Raw genomic sequence first — 24,944 nt, forward strand, 5'->3', positions numbered from 1 at the left:
CAGCAGAAAAGAACAAAGTTGTCTCTGGACCAAACACTGAGGTACACTGCTAGTACCTCCATCGTGGACTTCCCGGCCTCCAGAACTGGGAGGAATAAATTTCTGGTGTTTGTAAGGCACCCAGTCTATGGCGGTCTGTTACAGTAGCCCAAACGATTAAGATATCCTGCAATCACTGTGTCACCATGTAGTAAACCAAAAACATTCACATTGGCATTATTAATAGTTGAAAGTCTACTGAAATTTCTCATTTGGAAGACTTTTTGAACAGTATAAAAACCCTGTCCCCATGTTTTTTAGTGAGCAGAGACAGAATTAACACACTAATCATTTTGGGCACAAAAAGCACATAGCAATGAAAAAATGTCCGAGTTCTTATTTTAGAATGCTCCCTCCCCGACACAAGAGCTTTCAAAAAGCAGTTATGTTCTAACTCATCACTAAAATATCACCTTTACTTTGTGCCACAGAGATAGGGAAAGTATTTATTTTTACCATTTTTATCAAATGTACATTGAAGTATAACACACAGGCAGGAAAGTATACATATCAGAAGTGTAGAGCTCATGTTTTTATATACTAAATGCACCCATGTAATCACTACTCAGATCAAGAAATAAGACAGTACCTCTTTTTCCTCTCCCAATTATTACCATCTGCTTCTTTCCCAAAGTTAACTACTGTACTAACTTCCAACACCTTTGTTTAGTTTTTGCTTTGTATTCCATTGTATGAAATCAATTCATTTGTCCATTTTAATATGAATGAATCTCTAGTTTATTTTTGGTACCTCACTATTATTGATAACTTCTATGAATATTTTTGTACATGGTCTTTCAAGCAAAGATATGGGGTTTTTTATTCCAACAAAATTGCTGGAATATAGGGTATGACTTGTTTAGTTTTAAGAGAGATTGCTGAATGGTTTTCCAAAGTAAAGTTAATTTATAGATGCATGAGTTCTTCATCCTCACCAACACTTACTTCATCTTGATCATTTGTGTGTGTGTGCGTGTGACAGAGGGAAAGAGTCTGCAGAATTCTCGTTTTATTTTGTGTTTGCAAATAATCAGCAAAACTAAATTAGTTTGAGGCATTCATGAATTCTATTAATCTACCATAGCTAACAGAAATTTAACTCAATCTGATTATCTTGATCATTAAAAATATCCATATCTACTTAAATTTGTCTTCATTATTTGCTACTATTTTCACTTTATGCTTTCACAATACCAAATTGGAAAAAAGATAGTTCTGAATAAAAGCACAATCTGCTTTATTCAACTAGATATAAAATTTTAGCGTTTCATAAATTACTTTGGCCCTAGTGTTTAAGAGTGGACATTCTTCACAAAATGCTATCCATTTAAAGAATAATAGCCAATGAGAAACATTTGTAAACCCAGCTTTCTTTTCTTTCCTTTTTGAAGGCTGCATTTTATATTTTTGTTTTGTTTTTGAGCTCTTTTTTCTCTTTCTCATTTCCCTATTTACTTACTCCTGCTTTTTTGTGGGCTACTTCAATGTTTTTATTTATTTATTTATTTATTTATTTATTTATTTATTTATTTATTTATTTGAATTTTTTATTTATTTATGATAGTTACAGAGAGAGAGAGAGAGGCAGAGACTTAGGCAGAGGGAGAAGCAGGCTTCATGCACCAGGAGCCCGATGTGGGATTCGATCCCAGGTCTCCAGGATCGCGCCCTGGGCCAAAGGCAGGCGCCAAACCGCTGCGCCACCCAGGGATCCCTATTTTTTATTTTTAAAAACATTTTTATTTATTTATTCATGAGAGACACAGAGAGAGAGAGAGAGAGAGAGAGAGAGAGAGGCAGAGACACAGGCAGAGGGAGAAGCAGGCGCCACACAGGGGGCCCGACATGGGACTCTATCCCAGGTCTCCAGGATCAGGCCCTGGGCTGAAGGCGGCGCTAAACCGCTAAGCCACCCGGGCTGCCCTACTTCAATGTTTTTAGAATTCCATTTTGATTTAACTATGTTTCTGAGTGTCTTGTTTTGTATAGCTTTTTATTGTTTGCCTTACATATTATATTTTACATATAATGTCTATGAACATAGATATGGTTGTAGATATATAATCAAAGTCAAAAAGGTTTCCCTTCACTTACCAGAGCAGTATCAAAGGAGGCTTCCTGAAACGGAAGATTTAAAGATCCAGAGTCTTATAATACTCCAATGTCCAGATTATAATTAAAAAGTGTCAACATTTTACTAATTCAAGTAGAGAAACTTTACCTCCCTTTATGTCCATTTACCTTCCCATTTATAATATAATTGCCTTCACTATTTCCACTATATACAATGAGAACCACATTAAACATGGTTATAATTTTTATTTGAATGTCCTATAATTTAGAAAACTCAGGAGAAGGAATGTCTATTGTATTTACCCTCACTTTTGTTCTTACCACATTCAGAATCCTTCTTGTATCATTAACTCCAGAAAAATTTTCATTCATCTGAGCTGAGTCCACTGGCCTTTTGCAGCCCCAACCTCTCTCTACTCCTGGCACTCAGCCACCAAGAACGTTAGGTCAGTTGTTATAGCTCCACAGGTCCCAAGGCAGTGTTCCTCTTTTTTTCAGTCTATTTTATCTCTCTTATTCAGATGGGATAGTTTCTACTGTTCTCATTACTAATCTTCAACTGTTTTATCAGTGTATCATTGACATACAAAAAATTGTATGTGGTTAATATATACAACTCAATGTGAATTCCTATTGTTATGTCTTCAAATTCACTTTGAAGTTTATCTTCAAGGTAGTTGTCTCTTCTTTCTGCTGTTGAGCTCATCCACTGAGTTTATTTCTGTCATTGTGTTAATTCTAAAATTTCCATTTAGTTTTGCTTTCTGTTATGTTTTTTCGCTGAGACTTTCTATCGTTTCATTTGTTTCAAGTATGTTTGTAATTGCTTAATAAAACAATGAAGCCCAATGAAATTTAGTGGCTGCCTTAAATCCTGGTCAGAAAATTCCAACATCTGTACCATCTCAGTGGTAATGTCTGTTGTCTTTTCTCATTCACTTGAGATCTTCCTGGGTCTTGATCAGACAAAGATTTCTTATAGAAACCAGACATTTGGAGTATTTAAGACTCTGCATCTTATTTAAATCTTATATTTTAGGTAGCCTACTCTGTCCCTACTCTGGTAGTTGAAGGGAAACTTCATTACTTCCAGGAATATGTTGAGTCCAGGTTCCCTACTTGGGCCTCCCAAAGGTTAGGGGAGGACCTCCCTATCACAGCTGGGTGGGAATAGGAGCTCAGGAGCCCCACAAGGCCTCCTCTGTCATTACTTCAACAGGGTGGGGTTGGGAATCCTCATTACTTCTCAATGGGGGTGAAAGTCCAGTCTTGCCACCTCATCTCCGTGACACCACAGGATCCACTTACCATCCTGTGGAATGTAAGTTTGGATGATTGACTGACTCCCCACTCAGCCTTTGTTGCTGCTGATGATAGTAGGGCTGGTTTTTCTGTGATATTTGACTGGAGTAGAGCCGTTATCGTCTAAAAGTTTTATTTTGCTAGGCTGCTCCTTTCTGTGTCCTTTGACTAGTGAGTGCAAACTTTTGAGGAGATTGTTTGTTTTACTTGCTCTTATTGGCGTTGCTGGGTTGCTGGGTTTTCCAGCACCCACCCTATAATATACATGGCAGTAAGACAACCCAAGTAATTCAACACTACCCATGGGTCCTGAGGTCCCTTGCTAGTCTGCTTCTATCTCTCTACCTTTCAGGGTCTTCTTCTGTTGGCTTTATATGTAACATCCAGAATTATTAGTTGTAATCACAGGAAGTAAAGGGAAAATAGTCTACTCCATCTTCCTGGGGAAACATCATTTTAATCTAAATTATAATTCCCTAATAACTAACAACAAAGTTGAGTCTGAACTCTTTTTCATATGTTTATCAGTCATTTGAATATTCTTGATTGTTTCTATTGAGTTATATTTTGCTTATTGATTTGTTGGAGTACTTTATATATTCTATATCAGCTCTCTGTTGGTTACATGTTACTATGGCCTTCCCTTTCATTTTCTTGGCACTATATTTTGAGAAACAAATTTCTAATCTTAATACAACCAATTTGTGAGCCTTTTTTCTTTATGGTTAGTGGTTTTGTATATAAACACTTACCTTCATTAACATCATAAAGTTATTCTACAAGCTTTGTTGTTTTACCTTTCAAATTTAGATCTACAATCCACTTGAAAATGATTTTGTGAATGATTTGACTTAAAACTCTCTGTTTCATATTTTTCTCTACCAATCCTGAATGTGTTTAATTTTTTTTTTAATTCTCTCAGGAGAGGAAAACTATCTTTCCTTCTACCTTTCCCAGTTCTCAGCTGGGACTCCTATAACAAAAGGCAGATAAACAAAAGAAAAGCACAAAAATTTATTTAATATGTTTTATCTGATGGGAGAGCCTTCCTACAGTAATGAAGAAGTTGCTAAACATGAGCATTTTATGCTAAGTTTGAAAAAAAAATGGAAAGTTGTGGAAAGATGTAATATGACAAAAAATGTATAAGCTAGGTACAGTAAATTGAGGGAAATTTATAAAGGTTTGTTTATTCATAGTCTTCTTTGTATCTTCCTCTGTCTTCAGAGATAAGGATGTTTCTTTCTACCAGGTATAGGGAGGACACCTTTCACATGAGGGTCTTAAAATCTGCTTCAGGGGAAGGTCAGAGGGTCCCCTCTGAGTCCTTCCAGAAAGTGCCATTTTCTGAACCCTGTCATTTGCTATATGGCATATATCTAATAACAACTTACTATCTACAGAGAAGATAAGCAAAATTTTGGTGCTTATTGAAAAGTAAAAATGCGTATTTTATTATTAGGTTTAACACCTTTTAAGTACTTTGACCAATATAACCAGTGAATCCCTGTATGGTACAAAAGATCCTTATGGCATTTTGCAAAATGCTATAAATTTTCTACAATTCAGATCCTCTTGACTGGGAACATATAAACTAATGGCACACACACAAGAGTAAAAAAAAGCACCAACAGCAGTCCACATATTGAATATAGCAAGGCCTGATTTTTTATTTTTATTTATTTTTAATTTTTTAAAGATTTATTTTTACTTATTTATGATAGACATAGAGAGAGAGAGAGAGGCAGAGACACAGGCAGAGGGAGAAGTAGGCCCCATGCCAGGAGCCCGACGCGGGACTCAATCCCGGGACTCCAGTATTGCGCCCTGGGCCAAAGGCAGGCACGAAACCGCTGAGCCACCCAGGGATCCCCTGATTTTTTATTTTTAAGAGAAAACATATAAATAGAAGCATTGCTCTTTTTTTCCTGACATGCACTATCTTGTGCACTCCCAGAGCTCCACTCTCTACCCTCAGAACTTTGGAGCTCACTACTACAAAGAGGGGTAACTTTTAGAGGATTTTGACCAGTTTTTGTATATTGAAAGTCCCTCTGATAACATTGAGAAAGATGGATCAGAGTAAAGCAAGGACATTACTGTCATGGTACAGGTAGAGAAAATAAGGATGTGTTGCCATGCAGTCAGAGAAGTTCTGAGGAAGTAGGCTTGACAAGACTTCATACTTAGGATATGATGCCCAGGCATTGGGGAGGATAGAGAATCTCTGAGGAGAGCAAATTTCAGAAGGATGAGGAAGGTGATGGCAACTTTAGTGAGAGCTGATGACTTAGATCCTGTCCCTCTTCGTACAGAGTACAGCTTCGCAGGTGGGACTATCTCCTTCTGCTTTGAGGCAGAAGGAAATTGGGATCAAATTCAAATTACTTCAAAGCTTTATTGCCTAATGCACTTAGGAAAATACAGCCAACCCAACTGCACTGTTCTACACAGGTACATTTCCTGTGGACAGTAATACTAGTGCCCCACATGTAACTAATGTGTACATTTGGGAAATGACCTTCAGGGCTAGCTAAGCCTGACTTTTTAAAAATGTAACAGGGAGGAAAAAGTCTTGGCTATGTGCTGCACATCACATCATCTCCAAGCAGCCTAACTCAGTAAATTATAGCATTAATGTGGGCAGTAAGTAGTTTGCTAATGTGGGTCCTGGTAAACATTGTAATGGTAGCCGGCTGGGGTTAAAGAGCAGAAGGCTATAATTTGTGATGGTGTATGTTTAAACTCCCTGGAAAACAGACCCTTTGGAATCTGAACTTGATCTGAACTTCCTCTCTCACAGAATGATCACGAAGAAGAGATTTGGTATCATCACTGAGCCTTTTCCGTAGGCTACTCAATGCCAGCCTCTCACTCCCTCTATTTTCTTCCTCTGGGGGTCCTGAATATGGAGTTGCTGACAGCACAAAGCAATGGGACAGACAAAGAAGTGAAGAAGAGAAAAAGGACAGCATCACTATAGGACATTGTAAGACATAGAACACATATGAGACTGTAGGATATTTTGTGGAACAGCATCACTGGAAGAATAAGAGAAGATGGGAAAATTCTGAGTCCAGAAAAACTCTTTGAGAACTAATTCAGTTCACTGAACGCTTTTAGGAACCTATTATATATCCCACTCCTATACAGAGGATATATTTAAGATCAGTAGGTAGATGTTATAGGGAAGTAGACTTCAACTCAAAGTAAAAAAGAAATTTTTCACCTATGGAATTGTTCAAAAACAAAAAGAACTGCCCTGTTTTATAGTGAGGTCTCTATAATTTAAGTATGAAAAAAAGGATTGTTTCAGAAGAAACCATTATATTGGATACAAGTTGACTGACCTCTAAGTAACCATTTCACAGGCAAGACTCTGAGAAAGTCATTTAAAATACAGCTGCTCTCAATAACCCTGGTCTTCTATTGTTAAGGAGATGAGATTAGAGATACAAGCCTCACCTCCTCTCCTTACTCTTCTTAGCCCATGTCATCAATATGGAAAATAGAGCAAAGATGGAGGAGGTACTTTATGTTCCAGAAAGGGAAGAAACTTCCCAGTAATGAGCCGAGTGGAGTCCTCAAAAGAGGATTGTGAAAAGTCAGGACACAGAAGAGAAGGAAAGATCCCTGAGGTCTTTTGAATTATTCCTTATTCAGTTGTGTTGACATATTTGAGAATGCTTTTACATAAAACACCCAGAGTTTAAAGATCACTGAATTTGATTCCTAAAAATTTTCTATAAATGGTGTTATTAAGTAATCTGCTTTGTAAATTAAATGGCTGCCCTCTTTATTCACTTGGCTCCAGAAACAATAACAGCAAACAATTTACTGAGAACTCGCCAAGTGCTAGCCACTGTTTAAAGCGCTATAAGCAGATTAATGTACATAATCCTCATAACACCCCTATGAGGTCACAGGCTAAGCACTAAATTGTGCCCCCTAAAATTCTTAGATTGAAGCCCTAACCCCCAATGTGGTAGTATTTAGAGATGGGGGCTTTGGGAGATAATTAGGCACAAATGAGGTCATGAGAGTAGGGCCCTCCTGACAGGATTAGTGTCTTTATAAAATGAGACACCAGAGAGCTTACTCTTCCCATATATACACACTGAGAAAAAGGCATGTGAGCACCAGTGAGCAGACCACCATCTACAAGCCAGGAGAGAGTTCGCTCCAGACCCCAACCATGCTGGCACCCTGATCTTGAACTTCTAGCCTCTAGAACTATGATTAAATAAATTTCTGTTGTTTAGTCTACCCAGTCTATGGTATTTTGTATAGCAGCCTGAGCCAACTAACACAGGTCAGTACTATTACTATTCTCTTTTTACTGGAGAAAACTGAAGGACGAGAGATTAAGTATCTTGGCCAAGATAGCACATTAGTGACTGAGGAACTGGGATTCAAATCCAGGCAGGCTACATCCACAATGATCTTTGCTCTTTACCACAGTGACCAATTTGTAGTCTATGTGGACTCGCTACCTTTACTGGGTTCCCCAAGTCATTTCACAAACTTATCATTTTTTACAATACTGTAATGTAGATAGAGCAGACATTACTGTCCTATTTTTATAAATTTGAAAATTGGCAGATTAGGTGGAATGGCCAAGGAGAATGCTCCAGGGACCAAGAGAACCAAGAATAGATGAAAGACAATTAGTAATTTTCTGAACTAAATTGCTGGAATGTCTTGGGATCACATATATACAACACCTAGAATGCTGCCTTAGATGAAGAAAGTACTGAATAAATTATTGAATGTCAGAGGAATGATTCAAATTATAACTTGAAACCCCAAAGTCAAAGCCATGCTGTTTAGAAGAATCTGCTATTCTTAAGTGTGAATTTAATTATTCATCTATTTGTTGTTCTATTAGTCATTCATTTAACAGCTATCTGGAGTTGACTGTGGACCAAGCAAGCATACAGTTCCATTTTTTATCCTTTTAAAATCAGTGTTTCCTGAGACAGTGTACTTTGAAATACCTTGCCACTGAATATACTGGTACTTGAAATGCATCTTAAGTAGAAAATAAGTCTTTTAGATCCAAGAGAAAAGGAGAGAAACACAGAGATCCAGGAGAAGAGAACTTCTGCCATTAATCAAAGCATGGTTAAAAAAATAGAATCAATCAAAATGAAAGTTGATTTCTCAACAAATCTCATCTTTTTTTTGTCTGATTGATTTTCTTCTATTCTGTCCTCTTTTTCTTCATGAGAATTTGTATTTTCAGGAGGAAATTGTAGGAATATAGTAAAAACTAATCCTGTGACAATTTTATCTGTTAAAGGAGTCATAAAAAGTGTATTCCATCCCACACCTAAAATCTGAGAGGTAAAGAATCATAACCAAAGTCACTGTGGCATCTGTTCTCTAAGCCTTCTTCTTTTTTAAAAAAGATTTTATTTATTCATTTCAGAGAGAGCGCAAGCAGGGAGAGAGGTAGAGGGAGAGAGAGAAGCAGACTCCCTGCTCAGCTGGGAGGCCAATGCGGGTCTCAATCCCAGGACCAGGAGATCATGACCTGAGGCTGAAAGGCATACGCCCAACCATCTGAACCATCCAGGCGTCCCTCTCTGAGCCTTCTTGCTCTAAATCTTATTTTTGAAAAGTACACTTTCCATGGCCTGATCTGTTTATTTACTTTCATCTAAGCAGGTGTGTTGCAGGAGGGGAGCTCTACAGTGTGATTCATCACTAAATTACAAAATGAGATTTTGTACTGATATTTTATTTCACCTAATAAAATGATGCTTGAGATGGACCTTTGTTTTTTGAGTTATGTAGGTATCTTGAAATTGTACCACCTATAGTGTCCCAAATTCTGCCTTGTGCAGATGCTCAGTAAATTGAACACCACCATCTACAGAGAAGCAATTAGCCAGCATCAGACTGCATTGCAATCACTTTGCTACACTCTGACCCTTATATTGTTATCTTCTCTACATTGTGAGCAAAACAAAGCTATTCTTCAAATGGGTGCTTTTTTTCTCCTTCTTCTTCTTGTCCTTCTCCTTTCTTTCTTCTCTCTTCTCTCTCCTTCATCATGTTCTTCTCTTGCTCCCCTATCTTCATACACATAGTTGATTTTTGTTACTAGGATATTTCAGCTTCTCTGTTTTATTTATTAACCCATGCCACCTGCAGAAACAGGACCCTCGAGAATACCATTGGTAACTATAAAGCCAAATGCCAATCAAACAAACCAATACCCAATCTTCTAAATAAATAAATAGCCAATCTTCCCAAAGAAAGGGGTTCAAAAATCTCTGTCTTGGCAAGAGACTCCATACTTGAAAACACCTATCAGAACAGGTGTATAAAGCTGCCCTCATTTGGTCAGGCTATTTGGCTAATTAGTAAGTATGTTGAGTTTTAAGAATAATAATAATAATAAAAGGAAACATTTATGTAGTATTATATTCTCCTTTGAGGATACTGAAAGACAAAAATTCTAAGTAAGCTAGCTGAGGGTACATGGCCAGACAGTGTAAGGATTAAGACTTGAACTTGAGTGATTTGGCTTAAGCCTATGTTCTTAAGAACTGTACTGTGCTGTTCCTTGTATGAAAATCAAAAATCTCAGAGTGGCCCAGGCAAGAGTTGTTAAAATAAAGTGATTTAGGTTGAAATACATGAAAGTGCCAATATTTGACAGTTTTGACTTAACAATCTGTAGTTTACATTGTTCAAGCTTATAATAGGTATAACAAGAGACTGAGCACATATTAATGAGGCTTTTGCTCTGGGTCAGGCTGTGTTTTGGGGGTATAGCTGGAGTTAGATGCATCCGAGTGATTATTGAAGGCAGAGAGAGAATCTAGACACCTGAGTTGTCCAAGTTTCTTTGCTAATCTCGATTAGTCAGTTCATGTCTCTGGACCTCAGGCTTTTCATCTGTAAAATGAGTGGATTCCAAATTTGTTGAACTTCTGTCCCCTTAGAAAGGGTATGTCTCATTTCCCCCAATCACTCTCAATTTCTAGTGGCAAACAAACCAGCTGGTAACAAAGAATATGACTGTAAAAACAAATCGTGGGTGTGGGGAGGATTATGTTTGCATATGTTTTCCCAATAGGGGTATATTTGTGCTTATTTAGACATGATTTATCTTTAAGTGTACATATGTCTTAAGGCCTAATTATTGGAAAATATTAGGTCAAAATATAGTTAAGTAAATTATGTATCATTAAGTGTTAATAATTAATAGCAAATAGTGGTGATGGTAAACCTAAGCTAAGTTTATAATTAAAAGCAACAATAGTAATAAGTAGCAATGATGACCAAGTGAAGAAAACATTGAAGATGTAGTGGCTTTTTAAGAAGCATTTTGCTCCCAAATTTTAGGATTTCTATCTCTCTGCCTGCACCATAGAAACTGTCTGACATAGCCAAACACCATATGGCAGCTAACCTTCCTAGAGCAATACCAAATTAAAGTCCTTAATAAACTCTCTAGTAACATGCCAATTTGAGTACCAAATTAATAATCCCCAAGTCACTTAGTAGGTAGGTGCTAGTCAGCAGCTTTTGGTCTCATTTGAAAACAAATATAAAACATTAAAAACGAATATAAAATTGCAAGTGATTTACCTCATAGAGCCAAAGAGAAAATGTGGCATGATTGTGATACCCTCACCTTCCACTCCTAACTCTTTCCTGATGGCCACTGTTAATATCAGATTTTGTTTGTGAAACCCCAGCACATAATACAAAACATTCAGTTTAAAATTCGGGGCATGCTTGCACAAAATCTCTCACTAGATCAATGCAGTTTGAACCCTACACAGAGGTGTCAGGACAAGCAGATGAGTAGATGCTAATTCCTAGGTCAAATTCTATGCACCTTGCACAATGCCCTACATGTGTGTGTATATGACAAATATGTATATGTATGTGTGTGTCTATATATATATATATATATATATATATACTCACAAGTACACACGATTAAAAACTTAAAATTTCATGAACTAATACTCTTGAACTATTTGCAATGCCTTCTATATATTCTATTCTACTTTTTTAAAGAACAATATTGATCATGAAATAATAAGTTGGCTTTGCAACCCTTTTATGGGTTATGATTTGCAATTTGAAAAACCCTACTCTGTCCAGAATGCTGCCCAGATACATGTTCACTATGACCTTTAAAAATTGCATGGGAGCTTCTTCTCTCTTAGAGATCTAAAATTAGATTTTTTTTCCTCTTTAAACACAAACAAAAGCACATCTTTAGATGAATGTGTTTGAAATTGTGGATTATAAGAAAAGATAGCAAGAACTGGGGATAATTCTGGAGGAAAGAAGTGATGGCAGTGGAAGGAGGAAAGAGGCCAAGAACGTAAGGGGCAGTCCTCCAATATTTCAGTGGCTACCAGGATAACCAGATGTTGGAGGGACTGGGCATTTATCTATAACCCTTAGGAATGCATAGTCAGTCCCATCCATCTGAGCATTTATTGAGAACCAGCTACTTGCCAACTTCTGTGCTAGAGACTACCACTAGAAAAATAGCAAATACAGTCAGGTAATCTTTATGCAAAGAAACCACAATTTTCAAGTGATGTGACAGTCAAGTATGCCTGATGGCTAATGCAAATATATATTTAGGATCCACAGTCATTCAGAGATGTTTAATTTTGTTAAGTTCAATTGAATGGCTTTAGTGACTCTTATAGTCCCTTGTTTATCAAGGTATTTGGTGTCATTTAAAGAATATTTCTATGTATTTACTTTTATGCAGAGAGTGGTTCAATTTTGGAGAAGCAAATGCCCTCAGAAGATGATCTGTAAGTTTACAAATGCAGACAAAACTTGTCCCAAGACTGTCTCTCCCGTATTCTGCTCCCCAGATGAAATATGAAACTATAAAAGAGCTTCCATTTCAACTTTAAAGGAGACTTTTTAGAATTCCAGCTTTAGACATTTTTTTTTCTGAGAAAAATCGTTAAGCTTTCCTTTTATTTTAGAGTATTCCATTTGCAGGAAAGCACACATGATAATGAATACATAAATCTTTTCAATTTCTCACAAAGTCTGAGTAATGCAGTCTTGGTTTTACTGCCTTTGGACTCTCACCAAGCTCTTTTAAAACTCTAAAATAAATCCATTAGAACTTGCGCTCCCCATCATTTTACTGTATTCAAAATTCAATGTTAAAGCTTGTTTGGGGTGATCTGTGAGTTTGTTATTACATGGTCAAGATGCAGGAAACATATGTTGGTTCAATACAAAATGGATTTTCTGAGTATAAAACCTACCTAGGTAAGAATTTGCCCAGTGTGAGAAATATTCAATAGTCTAAGTTCACCAGGCGTTTGATTGGAGTGAGGGAGAGGTACTACACAAAATTATCCTTTAGTTCCCTGCTAACCTTGAGATTGTATGTTTTGATTAAGCTGTAAGTTCACCCACCGTTAACTGGGTTCTTTTCCAGAAAAAAAGCTTCCTGTGCCTGTCTCCTGGAATCACATCCCAAAATATAAAATGGCTTTTTCCTTAAATGAATGGATTTTTAAAGAATCAGATCTAAATTAATCAGTAAATGCCATTTGGTCTCTTCTGACAACATTGCCATAACCCAGCAAAAATCAAATAATAGGGCAGCCCCAGGGGTGCAGGGGTTTAGTGCCGCCTGCGGCCCAGGGCGTGATCCTGGAGACCTGGGATCGAGTCCCACCTCAGGCTCCCTGTATGGAGCCTGCTTCTCCCTCTGCCTCTGTCTCTGCCTCTCTCTCTCTGTGTGTCTCTATGAATAAATAAATAAAAATCTTTTAAAACAATTATAAATAATAATAACAAATTACTGGTGATAATAATTACTAATGGCAAATATCAATAACAAAGTACTAATCACCTCAATAATTATTTTTAAATAGCTAACATTTATTGACTAATGTATGGCAAATGCTAGGCTAAGTGCTTTAAAGACACTAATTTAATGACAACTCTATCAGGTGGTACACTCTTATTCTCATTTAATGGCTAAGAAAATGGAGGCAGCACTCAGATGAGGGAGAACCAGACTGTGATGTCAGTGAGTATGTCAACTCTGGAGAATAAGCTCATAACTACTAGTCTATATATAATGACTGTTACGTAAGTGTTTCTGACCCTTGCTAATGTCTGTTTAGTCATCTAAATTATTTGGCAATATCATAAACGTAATAGCTTAAGTAGCCAATGTTAACTTTGAAATATTGTGTCATAGATTTTCAACAATGAGAAAATGGTTAAATAATTTATGATACATCTATTCACTAAAGTTTTAAGGAATCATTAAGATGCTCTTGACATTTTCTTGACAAAGAGCTATTAAATCAGAGGAAAATGTGTGCAGTTACAGAAATTGCAATAGTAGGGGCACCTCAGTGTCTCAGATGGTTAAGTCAGCTTTTGGTTCAGGTCATGATCTCGGGGTCCTGGTATCAAGCCCCTTGTCGGGCTCCTTGCTCGGCAGAAGTCTGCTTCTCCTTCTCCTCCCTGCTTGTGTTCTCTCTCACTATCTTTGTCTTTCGCTTTCTATAAATAAATAAATAAATAAATAAATAAATAAATAAATAAAATCTTTAAAAAGAAAAAAGAAAGGAAGGAAATGCAATAGTAATGTACAATTTTTTGTGTGTGTTCAGTATGACCTCAACTTTCTTTAAAAAAACAAAAATCATGGGGGCAGCACGGGTGGCTCAGTGGTTTAGTGCCACCTTTGCCCCGGGATGTGATCCTGGAGACCCAGGATCGAGTCCCACATCAGGCTCCCTGCATGGAGCCTGCTTCTCCCTCTGCCTGTGTCTCTGCCTCTCTCTCTTTGTGTCTCTCATGAATAAGTAAATAAAATCTTAAAAAAAAAAAATCATGGAAGGAAATCACTAAAATACAATGATTGTCCCTAGGTGGTCTGTATTTTGCTCTAATATTTTTCTTTAAAAATATTCTTTTTCCATAATGAATTTACATTGTTCCTGTGTTTTTTTTGTAAAATATTTTATTTATTTATTTGACAGAGAGAGAAAGAGAGCACAAGCAGGGGGAGTGACAGGCAGAGGGAAAGGGAGAAGCAGACTCCCAGCTGAGAAGGAAGCCCAAAACAGGGCTGGATCCCAGGACCCTGGAATCATGACCTGAGCCAAAGGCAGATGCCCAACTGACTGAGCTACCCAGGCACCCCTATTTCTGTGATTTAAAAAAAAAGTTTTGTTTATTTTTGATTCTATAAAGCCATTTAATTTTCTCCTACAAGTTGCATGGTTTCTGATCTGACATTATGGTATATTAAGTATCATGCTCTCTCTTCCTTTTTTTTTTTTTTCATGCTCTCTCTTCTTAAACGAAGATATATTTGAATGGTCATACGTTCATTTAGCAGTAAACAAATCTATAGGTATGGGCAACACAGCTTCATTGTAAGGCATCTAATTATTAAGGTGTATAAAGTCTGCGGAGTCTACTTTGCCCAGAATGAAGTCTAAAAGCCTGGAAGCTCTATCTAATTGCCTACTGCTGAGCTCCTTATCAACAACACTGAGAGTGGTGGTCTGGTATTTTTGAGCTCACAGAGGATAGTGAAGACTAGTTAGACTGGTTTGGAGAACTTAAAGTGATAAGATGTGTAGTCATTATGGCAATTCCTTCTACACATAAGCTGTCCCCAAGTCCCAGGATGTCGGTGCCAAGCCTCAGTGGGTAAAGAAGAATAATTCCTGTGTAACTAGGTGTGATTAACCTGGGGGAGGTTTGGGTGTTTCTTTTTTAGAAAGGCTTGGGCTATCCTAACACGGAGGTTGTTATTGTATGACATGTGTTTGGAAAACTCTACCCACCTGTTTTGTTGATTCATTAATTGTCATTTGAGTACCACTTGGAACTTCTGCAACTTAAAGTCTCCTTTTCTCATTTCGGCTTTGGATCTGAATGGAAACTATTTAGCATCAGACTTTGTATTTAGAATTATTTACAGAATAACTTTTAATACTACCCTCTATGACACTGAGTGAATAAGGCTAGGGCAAAACAAGAATTTGAGCCTTCTAATTTGATCAACAAGAAAGATGTACTTTACAGACTTACACATGTCTCTCATGGATGGAACTGTTTCTAATCTAGCATTGTCTAAGATACTTTATTCAGAGATCTTCACAGGAGAGTGACTTAGACATTACCTAACTGCAAGTCAAAATGATCATTCCTGCATTACAGAAGGAAAGAACTAAAATGAAAGCAATAACGTTCTACTGACAGTAATTCATTCCGGGGCAAGTTATCTGCATAGTACTACTTTGCCTTCACTGGTAAACAGTCTCTGAAGTCCCCATTCACTTCAGTTTTAAGTTCATTCAAGTGGAAAAACCAGATGGGTTCCCAGGACCTGAATCTGTTTCAGAGGAGGAGTCTGTGATTCAGGCTTAAACCAAGGGTGTTACCATTATGACATAGGCCATTGCCCAAAGTAAGGTAGGGTTGGCTCTTTGCCTCAAAGCTGTCAGATGTGTCCAGGGATTTGTGCTGAGTCTTTCATGATTCATTAAAGCCAGCCCATCAGAAATGCTACACTGGATCATACCAGTGATACCATCAGCTGAATAAAGATCTGAAATATTAGAAGGTGATATGAGAAATGCTGGAATAAGATGTATGTGAGAAGAGTGAGATGGTCATTAACTCAGTCTGTGAAGTTCAGAAAGATTCTCAGAGGTAGTAGTGTTTGAATATGCTTTAGAAGAATGTATAATGTAAATGGACAAAAGGGAAGAGCTTTCTGTGAAAAGACACCAAATTTTCCAGGAAGAAGACAGTGAAGAGAGAGGCTAACAGAAGAATAAGTTTGTGAAGCAGTAATATGCTTCTCTAAGAATATAGGCTTTATATTGTAGTTGATGAGGAGTCAGCAAAGGATTTTAAGAGAAGTGACATCAGATGACCATTTTATAAGGGGTTCTCTGACAGCTGGTGTGGCTAATGCATGGAGGGAAGGTGAGATTAGAGAGAGGGAACCACTTGGAGAGAGCTTCATTCATGCCAATGGCGGTGACAAGGAGGTACTTACAGACCACAGAGATGTTTAAAGGCAAAAATGATGGGATTTGGTGCCTGATTAGATCTGGGATCAAGGTTTGAGGATTTCTAGCTTAGATGACTAGGAAAACTGTGATGCCATTAAGCAAAGACTTTACACCCTTTAAAATCCATGACTTGTCTGAAACCTTCTCAAAACTATTATATGACTTCAACTGTATGGTAATTCTGTGGCATCTGCCGTTTTTCACTTTCCAGAGCACTTCCTCTTGTTTGATCTCATTAAATATGCAATTTGACAGATGAAAAACTAAAGTGAGTGATTTGGCTAAAATCATCCACCTGACTCTGCCCAAGGGAGAACTAAAACCATGTCAGAGTTTCCCTAGTCTTAAATTCTAATTCAGATTCCAAATCTGAGAGTCTTTCACCCCAGAACCTTCACCCTTTTCCATTTTGCATGGAAGATACTATAATCAGAAAGACTTTTGAGTAGCAAAGGAGGCTGGGAGCTTTGGAAAAGGCACAAAGAAATCTTGCCAGTTCTAGGGAGGAAGAGGCAGTCAGCAGAGGAACAAAAAGAAGCAAATGACAATGAGCATTCCAGATCTTCTGCATATCAATGCTTGCATTGCTACAGTACAAAGGCATCCTGTTGTACCAGTGTCCCTATAAACCTTATTACTTCTCTCCGTATTAGTCCTAGGTGGTGGGATTGGAAGGTGCGGAGAGAGCAGTTGGTAATGGCTGTGAATGGCAATCACTCACTTAGGTTAGTCCTTGGGTCCCTCAGGTCTATTAAGAGGGTCCTGTGTAGCTTACTACTTAGCATTACACTCAAAACCTGTCTGTCAAGAATCTACTAGAGAATAAGTAGATATGTTGTTGGGTGAGATTGTCTATGCAGAAGCTATGAAAATAAGCCTTTCAATTTGAATGGAATCTCCACTGAACAGAGGAAATGGAGAGGCTTGGTTTTTGCAAACCAGAATTTCTCTATTAGAAATAGTAAAATCATTTCACAGAGGCGGGAGACCCATTTTGCAATTATCTTCTTTCCGTGTTGGTGATTGGGAAGAGATAAAACACTGGTCTGAGATAAGATTGGCACTTGTGGACAAGAAGAGAATTCTCATCTCAGGTGTCATTACTTTCTTTTTCAAGGAACCAAAGGGGGCAGTGATTTCAAGATGCCTGGAGAGAGAGAGAGAGAGAAAGAAAAAGAGAGGATTCTTGATGAAAACTCCTCAAAGCACTCTTTTCTTTAAGGCAGATGTGATGTCTGCAAGGATCCTCAAATAACCACTTGCTCTAGTGATCGGCTCCCACTTGTGATTGACTGACTTCAAAATGGTGGTCAAATACTTGTATTTAACAGAGACACGATCTGCAATTGTGCAGCCTTCATCCTTCTGGGAGGTTTCATTGATTATCTGTCTTCCTGCTTAGACTCTAAGTTCCTGCCTCAGGGGCTCATCTGATTTCAGCTTATTCCCTTGTCCTGTAGAACTGTGATTGACAGGTTCAACAACTAATTGTAAAATAAATAAAGTACGGCTCTTAAAGAAAATTCATTTATTTTTTACTTTTTTTCCCAATGTTTCTGTAAGTGGAGGGAGAGAAAAGGGCACTCCCACGCCCATAGGTGTGGTTTAAATGGACCTTGTTTAGTTTCATGACCCAACCTAAAATCTCTGAGACTCTCACAGCTTTCAAGTTGGTCAGGGTAGTCATTCTGTCAAGACTTCTTAGAAGTGTTAGTGATAAGCTCATTTTATCCCTGAAATCCACTTTGAACATCTTTGAAACCTTCAAGCAATTGAGCAGATTCAACTCCTTAGTCCTGTTTTCCTAGTGATAATTTGTTTGGTTTTGTTTGGTTTTTATTCTGGATACTGCTTTATTTTTTTTTAATAAATTAATTTTTTATTGGTGTTCAATTTACCAACATACAGAATAACACCCAGTGCTCATCCCGTCAAGTGCCCCCCTCAGTGCCCGTCACCCATTTGTTTCTGATGAACATATTTACAGCTGGTTTTTTAAATTAAACATTTACATTCAAATGACTTCCCATCTTAGGGGAGCTTGATTGATTCTTTTTTTTTTTTATAAGGGTTTTAGGGAAGTCAACTACTTTTTTATTTTAAAGATTTTATCTATGTATTCATGACAGACACACAGAGAGAGAGGCAGAGACAAAGGCAGAGGGAGAAGCAGGCTCCATTCAGGGAGCCCGATGTGGGACTCGATCCCAGGTCTCCAGGATCACACCCCAGGCTGAAGGTGGCACTAAACCACTGGGCCACTGGGGCTGCCCAGCTTGATTGATTCTTATTTGAGTTTTTAAAAAAATCATTGAATTTTCTAGCCTGTGCACTTTAAGTTTGATATAGGAAGTAACAGGGAGAAACAGTAGGTGGTTACCATGGCCACCGCAACATCTGATTTAGGTAGGAACAGAGAGGGCAGGGAAACAGTGCCATACTAAATTGAATTGCAATAATGATCAATAGTTCAGAGAGGAAATTTAAGTGTCTGAGCTCCATCTAGCAACCCATTAATCAATACATGAACAGCAATATCTGCACTATGGCTTTACATTTATGTACATTTATGTACGTATCAAAACAAAAGGGAAATTGCAGCATATATAAAAATTAAGAGTCATTAAGCACATTTGAAAAACGCTTCTAGGGTAGAATAAAAATTATTCTAATTTCCAAGTTTGTTACTCATCCTGAAATACCAATAAAAGCTTTAAAAAGCAAGGTCTTGAGCTTAGCATTAGGATATTTTTTAGTTCAAAAAAAGGGGTTGACTTCTCAGATTGGAGGGACCTAGTTTCTTGAGTTGGTGTTGTCACACAGAAAGGTGAAAGGTGAATTTGCTTCCTTAAATCCTCTCTCTACTCTTTCCACCTAAAGGTTCGTTTAAGCACAGATTTCCTGGCCTAGGGAAGCCAGCCCACTCTAGCCTGCCAGCTGAAGAATTAGCTCTACCTTGTGAAGAATTTTGTTTACTCTCTTCTATATTTTAAAAGAAGATACCAGACCAACACTTCCGTGTTGGCATTTCAAACACCAGCAACTAGCTAGAGGGTGGGACGGGCTTGAAGAAGTCTTCCAGCCTCCCTTCCCCAGGCTCCCCAGGCAGGCTTCCACCTCCTCTGTGGTTCCAGCGCTCAGGTCTTTTTAGCTGAGAAGAGAAAGAAAAAGCTAAGTGAAACAATAAACATCTGGAAAGTGATTTGTTACTGCTTTAAAAGGATAGCATGGAGAAAGTAATCCCATCTCTTAAATTGGCCCTTTTGTGTTGCAAAGCATCTCAAACTAGCTCTGCCGGTAGCCTAAGAAGGTGGCCCCACCTGCCTTGCTCCTAAGAGGCTTTGGCCACAACTCAAGAGCTTCCAGAGTGTGCGCTGGCAGGCGGAGTCCTGCACCAGTACATCTCAGCCAGGAGGAGGGAAGCAGAGCTGAATTTGGGAAGCAGCTGCCTGCTATGCTGAAAACCTCTGGAAACTGGCTAAGGAGCTGTGGTGAGAATCATGCTACTTTTCTCAGACCCATTTCTTTCGACAGACCAGTGGGGAGTCGTGGCCATGAAAAGGAAGAGAGGATGGCAAATTCCCCTCCCTTTCCCTTCCTAGAACAGCAGTGCCTGCCGTTTCTCAGCACCCACTGCTTGCAGACACCTTAAGGCTGCTCTATTTCCCTATCTGTTGCTCTCTGTGTTCTAAAGGAACCACACACAGTGAATTTTCTCTTCCTCCACCTCCGTGCAGCCCCAAACCCACACTTCATGAGCTTAATTCACCATTGGTCTCTTCATAGTAAGTCTGTCTCCTGTGAGCTGCCAGACTCTTGCTACTGTGTATCACAGACAGAGATTTAGGAAAGTGAAATTCTTGCTGCTGATTTTTATGGGTTCCAGATATGCCTGGATCCACACTGATTTCAGATCACACATATTAATGTGTGCACGTTCTGTTCAAATACCCAGAGCCTCCCGAGGGAGAGTGTAGTTCAAACGCAAGGAGATAGGCTGATACAAGTCTGAAAAAACCAATAGGCTTTTGAGTTGAATCTTGCTTTCACCAATTATAAACTATGCAACCTCGGGAAACCACGGAATTTTGTGCCTTCAGTTTTCTCATCTGTAAAAGTAGAATTAATTGTATTACTAATTTAAAGGTTAGTAGTTGTATATGGAAAGCTGGATTCCAGAATTCTCTGAGGCACAAAGACCATGGTTACCTTATTTTGGGGTACCTCCTTAGTAGGTAAGAATGTCAGCTCCGATCATTTTGCCTGATTTCTTTTCTTTTTTTTTTTAAGATCTTATTTATTCATTCATGAGAGACATGGAGAGAGAGAGAGGCAGAGACACAGGCAGAGAGAGAAGCAGGCCCCAGGCAGGGAGCCCAATGTGGGACTTGGTCCCAGGACTCCAGGATCATGCCCTGGGCTGAAGCCAGGCGCTAAACCGCTGAGCCACCAGGGATCCTCTCTGCCTGATTTCTAAGCAACTCCCCCATGGTTAGCTTAGATCTGCCAAGTAACATGAGACTGTTTCCACATCTGCAAATCAATGGTAATCATAGTAGTAACTGATGAAGTTTTGGAATATAGGTGGGCTTTGGTGGGGTGAGGTCCAGAGCTGATGACCGAGAAAGAATTCTTGAGATGTCTTTGGTGCAAAATGGTGGTTTTATTAAAGCACTGGCACTGGACCTGTGGGCAGGAAGAGCCGCTGCCCAGGGCTTGTGAGGAGTGGCTGATTATATACCTGGGAGTTGGGAGGAGTTTGGGGATAGCCTACTTTCTAAGGAATTTTGGTAGCAAGGTTTCCAGGACCTTGAGGGGGCTAGCTATTGTTGGGGAAAAGGTCACTTATTGCCATCTAATAAAACCTGAGTTTTGAAACCCTTCAGATGTATATTGGTGGGCCATAAGCTTGGGGGATGATTGCCAACACCTATCTTGGTGGCTTAGAGATAAAGATAATTTATAAAGAAGTTTTTATTGTGTAAAGCAGATTCACAGGGTCCTGGAGGTTGGGCTAAGATTGCCTCTTGCCCTTACCAAAGTATTAACATCGAGGCAGTTGAGTTATGTAGAGGAATGTCCTTCTTCCTGTTTCACTTGTCAATGTGCTGCCCCAGGTTTGTGCTTTGTCCTCAGCTAGTCCTCTGTTCCCCCATCAGTAACTATCTCATGGCTCTGTGAGGATTTAAAGACCTAATGCTTCATATGTAAAGCTAGCACACAGTAAATACTCAGAAAAATGTTAGCTGTTGTTGTTATGAAGCAGGCATCTGACTGGAGCTAGACAACTGGCATCCCTAGATGAAATTCACCTCAGATGTTGTTGTTGTTTTAAATGCAAGATGAATCCTAAGGGCCCTTCTATCTCTTAACCTCTGTGTTCCTAGGTGCATCCACAGGCATATTACAGAGCTCCACATCTTCTTTGGTAGGAGCCATAAATCAATTATTCAACCTTATTTTTTGATGGAAAACCCAACATGATATACATTTTGGACTTAAAAATCACAGCCAGTGCATAAAGTCACATGTGTCATTTCATATACTACCATGACTTGATTTCCTTAAGAACACACATCTTCACAGATACTACTTTGCATTTCCATGACTTTGAGGACATAGAAATTTGCATTCACTTAGCACTGGTTTTAAGAAACTTTATTCACACAAGTTGGCCAAGAGTGGTATTTGTTATCATTTCCAGTTTCGGTGTTATTTTCGAAACAGAACCTTAACCTGTATGTCTGCATTCTGATGGCAATTAATATGTATCTGGCACTACAACTGAGCTGTTAGCAGCCAGTTTAAAAACCAGCCCGGAGTCACTCCTCACCCTGCCTCTGGGGTGAGGAAGTATACTTGCTGGGCTGGGAGATTTGCATTCTCCTCAGAAGTGGTGCTCCCCTAGTCAGCACCTCCTTTGTTACTTAATTCTCTCCAACCCCCCGCCCCCTACCAAAACGCCTTCCACTGTTCCTCTAAATCCCTTTCGGGTGCTGTGAGCTAGGCTAGGACCCTCATTAAACATCAAACAATTAATCACAGGTTTTTAGGATTAATTTGTTTGCTGTGAGACCACCAAGAAAACAAGGACTGTGATTTTTGATGTCTGGTACATAATACAGGCAGTCTTTGCTTTGCATGGTAGTGTGAGACTATAAACATGACATCTTAATGATCAATGGTAAAAACTATTATTGCCTGAGACCTCTTAAATTTTTTGTCAAAACATTAAAAACTTGGGACATCTGGGTGGCTCAGTCAATTAAGCATCTCCCTTTGGCTCAGATCAGGAACTGGGATCCGGCTCAGTGGGGAGCCTGCTTCTCCCTTTGCCTGCCACTCCCCCTGCTCATGCTCTCTCTCAAGTACATAAAATCTTAAACACACACACACACACACACACACACAACTTTTTGTTGGCTGCGAAATGGAAAAAAAAAAGTAATATGTTTGTTTAGTATGCTATTACTTGAATTACTAGAAATGTTGAAAATTAATGTGTTTTCTTTCTTGGTAGAAAAGGATAGTTTGAATAGTGCTTGCCTTTTTCTTCTTGTTGCTATAGAACGATAACTGAGCAAGCATCTTTTCTATACCTTGGCAAATTGTCTTTTTTTTTTTTCTAATTCTGAATCCGCTTTCAACTTTTTATCCTTTGCACATTCAGTGTTATAAAATATCTCTGAGAGTTCCTTTGATGTGAATTTTTTTTCCTCTGAAACATCTTCATCCTTTTCCATCCAACCACTCTCCTCACTTACATTTCGAAGCTTTTACTAGGTTCCTTTGGCTGCACATCTGGCGTTTCTCAAAGGGGGGCAGTGTTGATGTTTCTGCTCTCAGCTGTATCTTCTGTAATTCCACTGTCCCATGTGAATTTCACTTATAACTTTTTCCTTCTGTACTGCACCCTCATCTTTGTTGGCAAATTCCCTCTTTCAATTATCCATTTTGGTAAAATGTCCCATGGGCTTATCACTGGGACACAGTGAAGCAAAATGACATGCTTTGCTGTCTGTGTGTGAACTGAACAACAGGTGTGCAGTGACCCATGACCGACATACCTTGAAAGAAGTGACGTGGTAGGTCACTAATGATGGTGTGCATCTGTTATTACACAGTGATTTGTGGACCAAGAAGTCTGTGGCAAGTTTTCACTTTATTCACTCAAGTTAAAATACTGTCATAATTGAAATTTGAATCATGTTGTTAAGGAACTGGTGGTACTTAATTAAACCATAGTAATGGAAAATTGGGCATTTTGAAACCATGCAAATCCAAAACTGCTGTTAGTTGCTCAATACTAAATGCCTGTTGAACGAATGAATAGGCTCAGGCAGTTATAATGACCTCACTTTGCAGTCTCAGTGTCCTAATAACCTTACCTACAGCTCTGTCCCTTTTCTTCCTTCCTGAACAATACATCCACAGTAGCAGGTAAACGCAAGTCTGCTAAAAGTTGGCATTAAATAAATCCTTGAACTCTGAGCCTTGTGCCTCTTGTGCCAAAGGCCCAGCTCCTTGGGGTACCTGGGTGATGCAGTTGGTTGAGCACCAGACTCTTGGTTTCGGCTCAGGTCACAATCTCATGTCCAGCTCTGCACTCCACATGGTGTCTGCTGGAAATTCTCTCTCCCTCTCCCACTGCCCCTCACTCTTTTGTTCTCTCTCTCTCTCTCTCAAATAAATAAATAATACATTTTTAAAATAAAAAAAATAATAAAGGCCCAGCTCCTAGCTACTTTTTTTTTTAAATCAAACTTCTTCCTGAGTACCTAGCTTCACTTCTAAAAAGAACTAATCTGATTAACAGATTCACACTGTAAATGTTGAAAGCTTCTTTCTTCCTCCCAAAGAGAGGGACCAGCATTTTGCAGAGGAGGCTTCTTTTTTTCTTTTTTAAGATTTATTTATTTATTTTCAGAGTGTGCATGAGAGCAGGGGAGTCGGGGGAGGGGGTGGCGCAGAGGAAGTGAATTTTTCAAGCAGACTCCCTACTTAGCTAGAAACCCAGTAAGGAGCTAAATCTCACAACCTATGAGATCATCACCTCAGCTGAAACCACAAGTCAGAGGCTTAACTGACTGATCTACCCAAGCAGCCATGCATGCAGAGGAGGCCTCTTGTACTGCCTTCACTAGTGGTGCTCAGACTCTAGGCACCAAGAGAGAAGAATCTTAAGTTGGTAGAACTTCTCTGGCCTTCTTATCTCACTAAAATCCAGTAATCAAGAAAATATTAAAATCCAGTAATTAAAAAAAACAATGGAGGAGACCTGATAGAAAGACTCAAAGATAATCCTAAACTTCACTTAGCCTTTGATCTCAAGGAGTTTACATTCCAACATGGGCTATGAATCCTGGACATATGGAAGCAGAAACAGTGGTGGTTACCAATACTGCCTTTGTCTGAGATGGGTTCAGGGCTGGTTCTGTTTCTTCATAGCTCAGTGAT

General features: G+C 38.8%; 1 protein-coding gene across 32 annotated transcripts in view; it reads left to right on the top strand.

The window, feature by feature from the left end:
- DLG2 (discs large MAGUK scaffold protein 2) overlaps positions 1-24,944 on the top strand; it is a 1,976,108-nt gene that overhangs the window by 1,711,810 nt on the left and 239,354 nt on the right. Inside the window, exon 1 of one of the 32 annotated variants that reach the window (XM_049099009.1) lies at positions 19,828-19,978. The exons of the other annotated variants lie outside the window; for them this stretch is intronic. Within the exon in view, the coding sequence (XP_048954966.1) occupies positions 19,942-19,978 (37 nt within the window). The 5' untranslated portion in view covers positions 19,828-19,941. Of the gene's footprint in view, positions 1-19,827; positions 19,979-24,944 lie in introns of those variants that run through there. 32 annotated transcript variants of the gene reach the window in all.

This window comes from Canis lupus, chromosome 21 (genome assembly GCF_003254725.2).
Source record: "Canis lupus dingo isolate Sandy chromosome 21, ASM325472v2, whole genome shotgun sequence".
Lineage (NCBI taxonomy): Eukaryota > Metazoa > Chordata > Mammalia > Carnivora > Canidae > Canis > Canis lupus.